At 46.7% G+C, this 14,726-nt stretch overlaps 1 protein-coding gene across 1 annotated transcript in view; it reads right to left on the reverse strand.

Moving 5' to 3' along the window:
• Positions 1-14,726, reverse strand: part of LOC138295473 (xanthine dehydrogenase/oxidase-like) — a 794,335-nt gene that overhangs the window by 588,182 nt on the left and 191,427 nt on the right. Inside the window, exon 12 of the mRNA XM_069233806.1 lies at positions 3,627-3,720. Within this exon, the coding sequence (XP_069089907.1) occupies positions 3,627-3,720 (94 nt within the window). The remainder of the gene's footprint in view (positions 1-3,626; positions 3,721-14,726) is intronic.

Raw genomic sequence — 14,726 nt, forward strand, 5'->3', positions numbered from 1 at the left:
AAGGTCATATTTAGTATGGCCAGAATAGAGATACAAAATCCTGCTGACTGGGGAAGTTGGATTTAATATCACCATTTTAAAAATGCCACTTTTAGAAAGTGAGCATTTCTCTGCACTTAAATACTTCTGTGCCGTACAATCCACGTCTGGCTGGGTTTAGTTGGAAGCTCCCTTGTGCATTCACTCAGACACTTCCTGGAGAAGAGAACCTGAACCAGAACCTGCATCCTGCCAACAAGAACTGCCTGGCTGCCCAAAGGACTCACCTGTCTGATTTCTGTGAAGGACTGCTGCCTTCCTGTTGCCCTGCTGCCTTGCTGCTCTCTGGCTGTGGTGAGAAGTGCTCTCCAAGGGCTTGAATAGAGCTTGCTTCCTGTTCCCTGAAGTCTCAGGACCAAAAATACTTCATCTCTACAAGGACTCCTTGTGCAGCACAATTTGAAGCACAGCCTGCCAGAAATGACGCACAGCCTGCATCGCGGTGAAAAATTCACCGCACACCGAATCGGAACGACGCAGCCCGACTTTGCAATGAGAAGATCGACGCAGCGCCAGCAAATTAGTGCGGTAGAAATTTCCATGCAACGCCCACCGGATCGACGCAGCTCGTGACTTCGTCTAGTCAGCGGCAAAAATCCACGCATCGTCCCCGGGGCATCCGAAAATCCCACAAACTGAATAGGATCCACAACCGACGCTGTCCCTGCGTGAAAACTAAATGACACATCGCCGGGTGCGGTCCAAGAAATCGACGCACACCTCCTTGTTTTCCCACGCATCTCCTCCTCTGCGGTTCTTTGCGGAGATTTTGCACATGAACCAGGTACTTTGTGCTTGAAAGAGACACTTATTGCTTTAAAAGACTTAAGACACTTTGGGGGTCATTACGACCTCGGCGGTCTTGGAAAAAGACCTCCGAGGCCGCGGGAGACAGAATACCGCCATTGCCAGCGGTATTCCTGTCTCCCTATTATGACATTTCCGCTGGGCCAGCGGAAATGTCACATCAACATTGCAGCCGGCTCGTAATAGAGCTGGCGGCAATGCTGATGTGCAGCGGATGCAGTAGCACCCATCGCGCATCTCACTGCCCGAAATTCTGGCAGTGAAATGCGCGACAGGGCTATGCCTGGGGGCCCCTGCACTGCCCATGCCAAGTGAATGGGTAGTGCAGGGCCCCCAGGGGCACCCCAAGTCCCCTTACCGCCACGGACAGGCTGGCGGTCGGGGACTCATAATCCCCAGGGCAGCGGTGCTTGCACCGCTGCCCTGGGGATTATGATCGCCAGGCGGAAACCTGGCGGGAAAGTGGAGGGGCCGGCGGTATGGCCGTGGCTTTTCCGCCACAGTCATAATTGCTGGCGGAACACCGCCAGCCTGTTGGCGGTGTTACCGCCAACTTACCGCCGGCCGCCAGGGTCGTAATGACCCCCTTTATATCACCTTCACAGTGATATCTCAACATATACTTATAGCATTTTAATCGTTTGGACCTGCATCTTATCAGATAAATATTATATATTTTTCTAAACACTGTGTGATGTATTTTTGTGGTGCTATACTGGGTTACTGCATGATTTATTGCACAAATACTTTACACATTGCTTTCTACGTTAAGCTTGCCTGCTCAGTGCCAAGCTACCAGAGGGTGGGCACAGGATGATTTGGATTGTATGCAACTTACCTTGACTAAAGTGAGGGTCCTTGCTTGGACGGGGGTTACCTGACTGCCACCCCATTTCTAACACACAGAAATTCTATAAAAAGAAAAAACTAACAACCAAGCCTTCTCTAGTATTGCCCCAAGAATTTGGAACTCCTTGCCCCCTGAAATCAGACTGAATCCTTCAACTGCATCTTTCAAGAGGAAAAGATGAACATATTTCTGTCCTAGAACACAGGAACTCTCCTCTACGGGCCGGACATGGCAAGTTGACTACCCCCATGTTTATTAATAGCCTGTTTATGATCGTGTTTTTGATATGTCAGATTTTTTCATTGATGTGGTCCCTCCGTCAACTGGGGAGTTATCACATCCTATATTGGTCTTGATTATGCTGTTTTTAGCTCTATATGTCTCTTCTCTCTGATCACTTGTAAGGCACTCAGATACCCTCCTGGGTCATGTTTGCACTATATAAAACCTTTTAAATAAAAATAAAAAATACCGATTTTGCCTGTGCCTGTGCTGCTAACCTCCAGAACATTCTGCTTCTGCCTTGGACTAGAACTTCAAGGAAGCCACACAACTCGCATCTATGTGATCCAGTGGCAAGCTGGAAACCAGGTGTCTCCCCAATCTATGTTTTCCACGCAACCTATGCAATAATTCAAGGGCCGGCATTCACTTCATGTCATTGACAGAGAGAGTGTCAAATAAAAGGAAATACAAAATGTGGCATAGGGCAGGTTTAAAGAAAAGTTTCACCTACCCACCAGACTTTCAGACTATGGGGGTGATTCTGACCGCGGCGGACGGCGGTCGCCGCCCGCCAAGCGGTTCCCGCCGAAAGACCGCTCCGCGGTCAAAAGACCGCGGCGGTCATTCTGGCTTTCCCACTGGGCCGGCGGGCGACCGCCGAAAGTCCGCCCGCCAGCCCAGCGGGAAACACCCTTCCCACGAGGACGCCGGCTCAGAATGGAGCCGGCGGAGTGGGAAGGTGCGACGGGTGCAGTTGCACCCGTCGCGAATTTCAGTGTCTGCAAAGCAGACACTGAAATTCTTCGTGGGGCCCTCTTACGGGGGCCCCGCGGCACCCCCTACCGCCATCCTGTTCCTGGCGGGAGAACCGCCAGGAACCAGATGGCGGTAGGGGGTGTCAGAATCCCCATGGCTGCGGAGCGCGCTCCGCCGCCATGGAGGATTCTCAAGGGCAGCGGGAAGTCGGCGGTACACCACCGACTTTCCGTTTCTGGCCGCGGCTGAACCGCCGCGGTCAGAATGCCCAGCGGTGCACCGCCAGCCTGTTGGCGGTGCTACCGCCGACCTCCGCCATGGCGGTAATTACCGCCAGGGTCAGAATGACCCCCATAATTTGAACATTTTTATTGAGAGCCAAAATGATATAAATTTGATAATGGTGTTGAATAAAACAGGATTCCTGGCTCCACTGCTCTACCTTAATTGCTGTTTTACACACAATTTGACCACAGGTTGTTTCCCAAACTTTTTTTAAAAATTTCCAGTTTACACTACACAGATGTAACCTGATGGTGGAACATGCAATATGTGTAAATCACTTCCTTGCTACAGAAGTCCTTGCCCCTGACAAATGACAACTAATCAATGAATAGGGAGTAACTATAACAAACTTTGTAGCTAGGCCTTTCGTGAACAGTGACTGTCATACATATTAAAGAGCACAAACCAAGGAAAGCACCTATTGTACATAATGAGGGGGAGAGGATTATTTTGTGTTGAGAGCAGAGAGGCAGGTGGAATGATGAAACCTTATGTGCAATAGAAAGGCATAGAAGGATGGTGTGTTTCATCACCATAAAGGCTGTAGGGCAGAAGACATAGGTATTCTGTTTCATTGTTTGAAGTTATTCCGTCTCCCTCTGCCCTTCTACCCAACACAGATGGTTTTAACGAGTTCAGTAACATTTCAAGGAAGCAAGCTTACCTTTAGAAATCACAGTCAGTTTGCTTCCACTTGCCATTAACACAGGGTTCAGGTCTGATATTGGACTTGCGGTCATTATATTCCCCCCCAGAGCCTAGAACACAGGGGAAAAGTATTTGCATGGATTTAAATACTTGTCCTATGTGGTAGAAAGGCAGGTCATTATTCAAACGTAAACAATTCAGAATTAAAGTGCAGTGACAGCATTTCTATCCAGCAAAACCTAAACCATTACAAAAGCATTAACCATTTCAGGCAATATTTTGAGAAGTAACATAAAATTTAGATTTCTTAATTATGCGAAATAATGCGCTTAAAAGGGCACCCAATGAAAAGAAACTAATTTTTTTACCCAATACGGCATCTCTACCAGCACAATTAATAAAGATTCCTAAAAGGCCCTCGGTTTACAGACGTTTGGTTGGTTTTAAGCCCTAGTGAGATGGCTTTGAGATAATGACACTTTTAAAGGTTAAATGTGCAGGTAGGATGGCAGCAGTCAGAGTAGTGAACACCACGTCATCGCCAACTGTTACGCCTGTCATATGCCCGCCATCAAAATAAGCATACTGCAGATCTAGGACTACCATCCCTTCTAGAAGGAACAGAATCTGAATGCCTGTCTCCAGAGCTATTCTGGAGAAGCAGCAAATACATTAGGACTCCTACTATCTACAAATCAAAATGCCCAGGAATTGGAGAAGAGAGAAAAACACTGCTGATGCCATACTCATGTCACCTAAGAAACTGAGGACTGGATCATACTTTCATTTAATCCCAACTTCAGATGTCTATTCTCAGGATTAGGAATGTTAGTCACCTGCTGATCCCACAAGCAGAATAAAGACTCAGGACTGATCCAGGACAGACCAGTACGACTGATCTTCTACCCTGAAGGATAATAGTGCTATGCTGCCCTGGAAAAAGACAGCCGAACTAATAGGAACTGAACTTTTATCTGCGGGACTTAAAAAAATGGTTTCTTTGAGGTCTGTGACCTGGTGTCTCATAACGTTCGCTGCAAGGTCTACAGATAGTGGCCCTTTCTTTCAACAGCACCTATTAAAACACAGATATCTGTGAAAAAAGTGAGCACCAACAGGTTTTTGGGTAGACACATAAATAGTTTTTAAAAAAACATTCACTGGGACACTGCTTGATTTTTTACCAAAAATATATCTGTGGCTGCAGCTTAATGGACCTTTTTGGAAAATGCAGGCAGCACTAATGTACTTAAATTCCAACAAAATACATTTGTCGTGGGATCTCCTTAGTCCCTGGGTTGGACACCCTTATTTTAGCATTAGGCCCGTAGCATGTGCCTTCTACACATTTTTATTCAACTTACATTTTTTTTTTAGCACATCCAGCTTTTAGCTTGCTGTTTCTAGATTTTAATCACCTGCCTCATTCTGAGAAGACATAGTTGTTCGCAATCCACATTTTACCAGCCCCTTGTACACATTACACTTTGTGCCTTGTTCAATGCTGTCATGTTCAGTACATGATATTCTAACTGGTATTGCCACTCCAGGAGCTCAGTAGTCTGTCCCAATTCCATTAATACGTCAGGCCTGTTCTTTGAACACTGCAGGATCTATTATATAAATATCACCTAGGTCTAAAGGGGGCAGAGGGCATTTCAGTCATGGCCGTCCTGGGGTGCACATCATTTCACTGACAGCTTTGTAGATCCTGGTGCTGACTCTTCAGCTACCTGAGGGGATTGTCATCCAGACAACAGGCAGACCCTTGCCAACCTCTTCAGGTATGGGGTTGGGGTCCCAGCCTTAGATCGGGGCAGGCAGAAGGGTTACCACCGCTATGCTCTCAGATTTTAGACATAGGATGTAGGTAGGAATCTTTAGGCTCGTAGGATAGTAAAAAGATGGTGGGGTTGTTTATCTCCTTCACACTGACTGTAACGATGATCACTGTCTTATGTTTCATCTGCCTAATTATCGTAGCTCATGCTTTTAATAGTAGGATGCAACTGCTTCAATAACTGCATTCAAATCCATTTTGCATCACCTATTCTGCCTTGCCATGTGTGAGCCTCTGAGTAACTGAGTGAAAGGGGTATGATCTGTTCACCACGACTTCCCTGAGGAGTCAGAGTGTCAGGCTTACGTTGTCACAAATCACCTTTCCTTTCTAGGGTTGGGTGAGGCACTGCGTGCTAGCCAGAAATTAGGCTGACAGCTTCCAGACGGTGTGGGATCTACTCAGTCAGCCACACGAAGTGATGCTGTCGCTGTAAAACATGCAGTCCTATTATCATAATAGGAACTGCACAACAAACTGTTTTGAATACAAAACATTGCCTTTTTTAAATTTCTGGAATCCTATGTCAGACTTCCTTTTTTTTCAATTGAATATTTCAAATGTTTAACTAAAGTGGCTTGGGAATTTTATTGTGTTGATTTCTTAATTTTATTTTTTTTAGTATTTATCTTCCTATAGGCATTTTCATGAAAGGAAGCCTACCACTTGTGCACAGCAACCAATGGTAGGACCTGGGTTCTTCACAGAAATCTTCTTTTACTTTTATATGCTAGATTGTTTAACTTTTTGGGATCTCACCTACAGCTTACCAACACTGAGGCTTCTCTCGTCAATAATTATTAACTCATTCAGGTTTCTCCAGATATCATCTCTCATTGAACTTTTGATGAAGTTTTCTAATGTGATTAAGGCAAACAAGACATCTAGCAAATACATGTTTAAACCTAGAATGGATAGAATTTCAGAACTTGAAAGAAGACTGGGACTGTGGATGAGAGCTAAGAAAATCGTATTTATTACAAGTATTTTTCACCCAAAAACATTATGAACGAAAGCCTTTTTAAGAACTTTGTCATATGAGCCAATAGAAATAGTGCAGATGAAAAAAAAGATGTCCCATGTCATGACTACGATGCTTTAGATAAACAACAGAAATTACAAAAATGTTAATACTAAAAACTGAAAACAATATCAGAAATTTTAGGAGACAAGTTATTACAAATGTGCATAGATTTCAAGAACATGACAATGCAAACTACTTTATGTCAACAGATGGTTCAATGCAATTAGATGTACTGCTTTGGTCCTCATTTATGGTTTGGCAGGAGGCCTGTCATCCACCAGGGGAGTAGAGGTAATAATGTTGGCTGCCTAGCTGGCTACTGCCTGCTGTACTTCAAGATCTCTGCCTGCCTAAGTGAGCTCTCTAGAGACTTTGTTTTTCCTTTTTTTCTCTTTGGGCTCACCAAATTTTATCTGGTGGGCCCAAAGAGAAAAAATGCATCATGCATTCTGCTTTAAATAAGGCAGATAATCTAAGGTCTATACTATTGAAGTCAAAGAGAGCTATTTCAACAAGTTCCAAATACAAGCATTTATTGCCTATTGCTTGCCTTTGTTGGTTGTAAACTAATACACATATGATCAATCAATAGTCAAGATTGTGCCGCCCAATAAGGATTTAATAAATTAACATGCAGTAATAGCTAGGGCAGTCAAAACGTCTGAGTGCCTTTTTTACTGGCTAAGAACACCCGAGTTCTAGTCTTGGTCAGATTAGGAAGCCTATTCACCATACAAACGATGACCATTATTATCACATCATTGTCTAGAAAATCCATTAACTTTGGAAGATTATAAGCAATGCCCAAAATAAAGCTATTTCACACTATGCAATATGTTTAACGCTCACCAATTTCCATTCATATAATTCTTTTTAAACATCTCTCGACTCAATAGAATTTGAAATAATGCAGTAAAGGAACATATACACCAAAAAGCTTCATTACTTCCTGTACCCTATCGCTTTGTGTTTGCTTGACTACTTTGAATATGTCTGGACCTGCAATTAATTTAAAGGATTTGACTGTCGTTATTTCTCTTTTTTTGCAAATGGCTCTTTGAAGTAGGGGTCTTACTCTTCCAGTTTGACGATCAGTCACATTTCATTTCTCTCTAAAAAAGTCAACTTCTCTAGATAAGCTTTTAACCACTTCCAACCTTTTAAGTTTTTTTCTATCTGGGCAAAGGTCTGAAGGCTCCTGTTGCATGTTCTGTTATATTAAAGTATATAAGTATTGAAGAACAATGTTTGCTATGATGAAAGAAAGATAAAACATAGAATTGTCTGTATTTGGTAAAAGGACCACATTGCTGGGCCTATCCTGAATCCAAGATGGGTAACTTCTGCTCTTACATATGTCAGCTATGGGAATATTTCCTGAAAAAGGCCTCGATTGCTCCTTTTTTATGAGTGCAGTGCGCTCTAAGGGGAACAGGCAATGGTCTTATGGGTTTAGCATAGCAGGTCTGAATACATTTCACAATCCACCTCACCATGCCAGATTTAGATATCAAGTTGCCTTTGTGTAGTTGTGTAGTGGTTAAAAAGCAACAAAAAGCTGTTTGGTCTTTCTAGAGGTTTTAGTTCTATCAATGTAGACCATAAACACCCTCGTAACTTCTAGAGTGTGGGGATCTCTTCCAGCAACAGAAGCTGGTCGTGAAAAGATGACTGGTAATTCAATAGACTGAATAAAGTGGAATTGAGATACCACATTTGGTAGGAATTTAGGATTGGTGCGAAGAACTACTTTATCCTTGTGTATTTGGAAAAAGAGCAAAGCCTGAAGCTGACTACCATGCCTAAGTGAAGTGATAGCAACTAAAAATGCAACCTTTCACGACAAAAACTGAAAGGTGCTTGAATGTAAAGGCTCAAATGGTGGACTTATGAATCTTTTGAGTACAATATTAAGATTCCAAAAAGGCACCAGAGGAGACCTTAGCAGAATCACTCATTTGGGTCCTTCCGTGAAAGCTTTGATGACTGGAATTTTGAAAAGGGAAAGATGCTGTCTGTTCTTAAGGTAAACAGCTTTGTCTGGTAGATGTACTCTTATGGAAGTATACGCTTGTATGCTTGTTGCAAATGTGGAAGGTAGGAAAGAATACCCTGCACTGTGACTTTGAAAGGGACTCATTGTTTTGGTAGACAGTAGTAGATAAAACATTTCCATTTTGCTGCATAGTGGTGGGTCTGCGTGCCTCCTTAAGAATATTCATGCATTCTTGAGCCAGATTAAGGTATCCAAACTCTATGACCTCAGGAGCCAGATTGCAAGGTTTAATTCCTTGGAATTTGGATACCTGATATAACCATGGTTCTGAGTGAGAAGGTTTGGTTTGAGGGGAAGCTTCTTGTGAGGAACCACTGATAGTTCTCGAAGGGTGGTGATGCACGGTTGCCGGGCCCATGTGGAGGCAACCTGAATCAGTGAGGGGAATTGTTAGAAATGGGGTCTTTGGTTGACAGTCAGGTTACCCCCTGTTCAAGCAAGGACCCTCACTCTAGTCAGGGTAAAAGAGAATCACCCTCAGCTAACCCCTGCTTACCCCCTTGGTAGCTTGGCAGAGCAGTAGGCTTAACTTCAGAGTGCTAGGTGTAAAGTATTTGTACCAACACACACAGTAACTTAATGAAAACACTACAAAATGACGCAACACCAGTTTAGAAAAATAGGAAATATTTATCTAAACAAAACAAGACCAAAACGACAAAAATCCGACATACACAAGTCAAGTTATGAATTTTTAGAGATTAAACTCAAAAATAGCTTTTAGAAACAAAAATGCTTCGATGAGGTCTTAACACGGCGTCGTGACGGAGTCGTTCCCAACAAGCCGACACCAGCAGCGCCGGACACGGAGTCGCGTAGACCCCCAAGTACAGTACCTTTGGTGAAGAGTGAAAACAAGCCGATGCGCGAAGTCGGGGATCACGGCGTCTGTGTGAAACGTTGAATCCGCGCACTTAGAGCGGCGTCGGTCACGATGTGGTGCGGCGATTTCCATGGAGTCGGGGACTTCAGCGGGGCTGCAGTGGCGTCGGGCCTGCGAAGCGCGTCGCGTTCCAGCAAAGGTTACGGCGTCGGGTGCAGGCTGCGGCACCAGATTCAGCAGCGGCGTCGGTCCGGAGTCGTCCGAAGTCGATTTCCTTGGATTTCCACCAGCTTTCCTTTCAAGGGCCCAGGGACTGAATAGGGCACCACTTGTCAGAGCAGGAGTCTCTCCAGAGACTCCAGGTGCTGGCAGAGAGAAGTCTTTGCTGTCCCTGAGACTTCAAACAACAGGAGGCAAGCTCTAACTCAAGCCCTTGGAGATTTCTTCACAAGATGGAAGGCACACAAAGTCCAGTCTTTGCCCTTTTACTCTGGCAGAAGCAGCACTGCAGGAAAGCTCCACAAAGCACAGTCACAGGCAGGGCAGCACTTCTTCCTCAGCTATCAGCTCTTCTCCAGGCAGAGGTTCCTCTTGGTTCCAGAAGTGTTTCTCAAGTCTGTAGATTTGGGTGCCCTTCTTATACCCATTTTAGTCTTTGAAGTCACCTTTCTTCAAAGGGGACTCACACCTACTTGTGAAATCCTGCCTTGCCCAGGCAAGGCCTCAGACACACACCAGGGGGTTGGAGTCTGCATTGTCAGAGGCAGGCACAGTCCTTTCAGATGAGAGTGACCACTCCACCCCTCCTAGCAGAGATGGCTAATCAGGAAATGCAGGTTACACCCCAGCTCCCTTTGTGTCACTGTCTAGTGTGAGGTGAAAAACAACCCAACTGTCAAACTGACCCAGACAGGGAATCCACAAACAAGGCAGAGTCACAGAATGGTTTAAGCAAGAAAATGCTCACTTTCTAAAAGTGGCATTTTCAAACGCACAATCTTAAAATCAACTTTACTAAAAGATGTATTTTTAAATTGTGAGTTCAGGGACCCCAAACTCCACATGTCCATCTACTCTCTAGGGGAATCTACACTTTAATCATATTTAAAGGTAGCCCCCATATTATCCTATGAGAGAGACAGGCCTTGCAACAGTGAAAAACGAACTTGGCAGTATTTCACTGTCAGCACATATAAACCACATTACTATATGTCCCACCTTATTCATACACTGCACCCTGCCCTTGGGGCTACCTAGGGCCTATCTTAGGGGTGCCTTACATGTAAGAAAAGGGAAGGTTTAGGCCTGGCAAGTGGGTACATTTGCCAAGTCGAATTTACAATGTAAAAATACACCTACAGACACTGCAGTGGCAGGTCTGAGACATGATTACAGGGTTACTTGTGTGGGTGATTTACAGGCCCTGGCACCTCTAGTGCACCTTACTAGGGACTGACTAGTTAATCAAATATGCCAATCATGGATAAACCAATCACATACAATTTTACACAGAGAGCATATACACTATAGCACTGGTTAGCAGTGGTAAAGTGCTCAGAGTTAAAAAGCCAACGGCAACAGGTCAGAAAAAATAGGAGGCAGGAGGCAAAAAGACTGGGGATGACCCTGCATAAGCAAAAAAGTCCAACACGACCCCCTACCAGCCTAAAGCCAGGGGAGAACAATCAATACCTTGATGTACTTCCCTGATTGGGGCGATAGAACAAGGACCCAGGCCCACAACAGCAGGGGCATGTTCCAGTTCTACGCCTTCCTGACTCCAGTTGGATCCCTCTGTCCATACTCTCAGGGCCCACTAAGCTAACCCATGGGGAACCCTTCTCCACATCTGCAGACACCATCTGTGCAGCGCCTAACTTTACTTTGCTCACAGATGTATTGCAATGGGCAGATAGTACCACCAGGGCCAACACAGTGGTGTTGCCCACTCCACCCATGGGGTGTGACTCTCGTTCCCCCCCCGGGGCAACTCTGTCCACCAGGACAGCAAGCCACAGTGACCCCTGACAACTGTCAGGGATGAGAGCCTGACCTCAGGCCTCTCCAACCACTGTGACTGTGGAGAGTGGGGGGCGGTAGCCTCAGGTGCCTGACACCCTTTGACCACTCTACCTTCCACCAGGTCAGGGATGACAACCTGACCCTGGGCCTCCCCTCTAGGGCTCTGTACCCTCCAACCAGGAGCGGCACCCCCAGAGTCAAAAATTGTCAGGGTGCTTGTAGAAGCAGTCCTGCACAATTCTTCCACCAGTGCAGGGCTGTTAACCTGCAACTGGCCCTCCAACTTGGGGTCTGTACCTTCAGGTTGGACCAGGGCCAGGGGTGAGGCTTCCCTCCCCCCCTGCCCTCTCTTCTGGGGTCCTTCACCCCCAACTAGGAGTGGCCCCCCAGAAGACAACATGGTAGGGGCACTGTTAGCAGTAGCCCCTTCCACCAGGTCAGGGGGGACACCCTGAACCTGGCCTTCCAATCCAGTGTCTGTACCCTTAGATTGTACTGGGGTCAGGGGTGAGTCTTTCTCTCCCCTTCCCCTACTCTCAGGGTTCTGCACCCACCCCTCAGGGAGAGTACCCCTTGAAATCACACCGGGGGGGTGATTGGGCAAACCGCCCACCCCTTCAGGTCAGGGTTTATCCCCTGCACCTGATCCTCCAGTCCAGGGTCTGTACCCACAGACTGGACCACTGCCTGGCAACCCAGGAATTCCTGGGGGGGATACCTGCACCCCACCAGGTCAGAGTTTACCCTCTGAACCTGGTCATCCAACCCAGAGTCACCACCCTGCGGTTGAACCACTGCCTGGCACATGAGGACTTCCAGGGGGGCAAACTTACCCACCTCAAGGGACACACTGTCCCCAAGGGCCACACAAGAGTCTGGCTGGCGCAGGTCTCCTGACCTCTGCCCATCTGACAGAGTCTGGATTCCCCCTAACCCAGAAATGGTCTCACCAAGGTCATTCCTGGGGGGGCTCTGCTCTCAGAGCTGACCCCTGACCCTCCAGGTTCTCCACTGGAGTCCGAAACCCCCTCTCAACCCTCTGTCTGGACTTCTGCACCCCCTCACTAAGAGTGGTACTGCCAGACACCAGAACTGGTGGGACGCTGGCTACAGCCGCCCCCCCAAGTTCTCCTGACACTGTGGGATCTCCCTCAACAGATGGCCCTATGGTACATGCTAGGCTCCCCTCCTGGTGTTCCCTCATGGAACCCTCCAGGACCTGGGACCGGATTTTGGGCACCTTGGACCTCAGCCCATCCCCATTCCCTCTCCTCAGAGACTGGACATGGGGTCCCTCACCCATCCCACTACACTAGGACCTACCTGGGACACTACAATCCTTCCCTACCTCAACTGGTTGGGAAATACCTAGACCACTCCTCTCAGGAGCCCCCCCAAATGCCTCTTCAGACTCTCTGGTACTCACCAAGAGGTCTGCCTCCATTGTAAGCTCCCTGGGGTCAGAGAACTCACACTCCACCTGGTGTTGGCGTAGCTCTGGAAAATAAGGACTAGACATATGCTCTCCAGCAATTACATCACTCAGCCCCTTACATGAATTAACCAAAGTACTCTTCACCAAACCATCCAGTGACTCTGCTTTGAAAAAGCACCCCACATCACCCTCCTGAGACTGGTGAGACAGTACCTGACTGTCCCTGACACTCAACCCACACTCTTCTGGGATGTCTTCGCACTCCATAACCAGGACTTCTACCTGGGGGGAACCCCTCTCCTTGTCACTCTCACCTAGAGTCAGTAGAGTGTCCCTCCCACCAGTAGGAATATGACTCCCCATGCCAGTTCCCCAATCCACCTCAGGGACCCTGTGCATCACTGGAGCTACCTCATACCCCTGAACCTCCTGGCGTGTGTTAACTCCCTCCTTCAAGTAGGGCACCACATCTCTGGGCATGTGCACTTCTTCAGCAGCACTGGATATAAAATTGTTGCTGCCACCATTCCAGCTGGACTCAGCCCTCCTGACTGCCAGCTCTTCCAGTTTTAGCTCATAAACCAAAATCATAGTTTCTATCTCAAAGTCCCTTTCCCACTCGTCGTACTCCTTTGCATCCTCAACTTTTCTGCCTCCAACCGGCGAGCCCTTTCTGCCTGTCTGTCCTGCACATCTTTAGGAGTCAGACCCTTAGAGGACCTACCGCTACCACTCCTGGAAAACCTCCCGCCAGGTGTAACAGGTACCTCTAATACACCACTGTGTAGACTCTGCACTTTCCCATCCATATCTTCTGTGTGCCCCCCAGCTTCCTTGGCTGTCACCCAGGCCCTCAATGCCTCTTGCAGCTCCCCCTTCCTGGCAGAGCTCTTAACGTGACAGGCAAGATCTTCACAGAACTGTTTCAATTGAGCAACTGAGTACCTCTTCAGTTTCCCTAATTCAAACACAGCTTCAGCTGTTACATCTCCAGATTGTGAAATGATGGCAACAAGTGCAAAGTTCCAACAGCAGAAAACAAGTTCCCAATGAAGTGAAAAGAATCAGTCAAGGGATCAGCAAAATCATGGAAGTAGAACAAAAAGGAGTCCTTAAGAGAAAAAGCAAAAGATCACCAAACAAGTAGTATGTGGTCACGTAGTGGTCTGAGATCAAAACAGTAGTGTACACTTAATTACTGTATGTCAAGTACAAATACAAGTCCAAATCCCAACCGCTGATCACCAATGTTAGAAATGGGGTCTTTGGTTGACAGTCAGGTTACCCCCTGTTCAAGCAAGGACCCTCACTCTAGTCAGGGTAAAAAAGAATCACCCTCAGCTAACCCCTGCTTATCCCCTTGGTAGCTTGGCAGAGCAGTAGGCTTAACTTCAGAGTGCTAGGTGTAAAGTATTTGTACCAACACACACAGTAACTTAATGAAAACACTACAAAATGACAACACCAGTTTAGAAAAATAGGAAATATTTATCTAAACAAAACAAGACCAAAACGACAAAGATCCGACATACACAAGTCAAGTTATGATTTTTTAGAGATTAAACTCAAAAATAGCGTTTAGAAACAAAAATGCTTGGATGAGGTGTTAACACAGCGTTGTGACGGAGTCGTTCCCAACAAGCCGACACCAGCGGCGCCGGACACGGAGTCGCGTAGACCCCCAAGTACAGTACCTTTGGTGAAGAGTGAAAACAAGCCGATGCGCGAAGTCGGAGATCGCGGCATCTGTGCGAAACGTTGAATCCACGCACTTCGAGTGGCGTCGGTCACGACGTGGTGCGGCGACTTCCACTGAGTAGCGGACTTCAGCGGGGCTGCAGCGGCGTCGGGCCTGCGAAGAGCGTTGCGTTCCAGCGTAGGTTACGGCGTCGGGTGCAGGCGGCGGCACCGGATTC

Source organism: Pleurodeles waltl, chromosome 5 (assembly GCF_031143425.1).
Source record: "Pleurodeles waltl isolate 20211129_DDA chromosome 5, aPleWal1.hap1.20221129, whole genome shotgun sequence".
Taxonomy (NCBI): Eukaryota; Metazoa; Chordata; class Amphibia; order Caudata; family Salamandridae; genus Pleurodeles; species Pleurodeles waltl.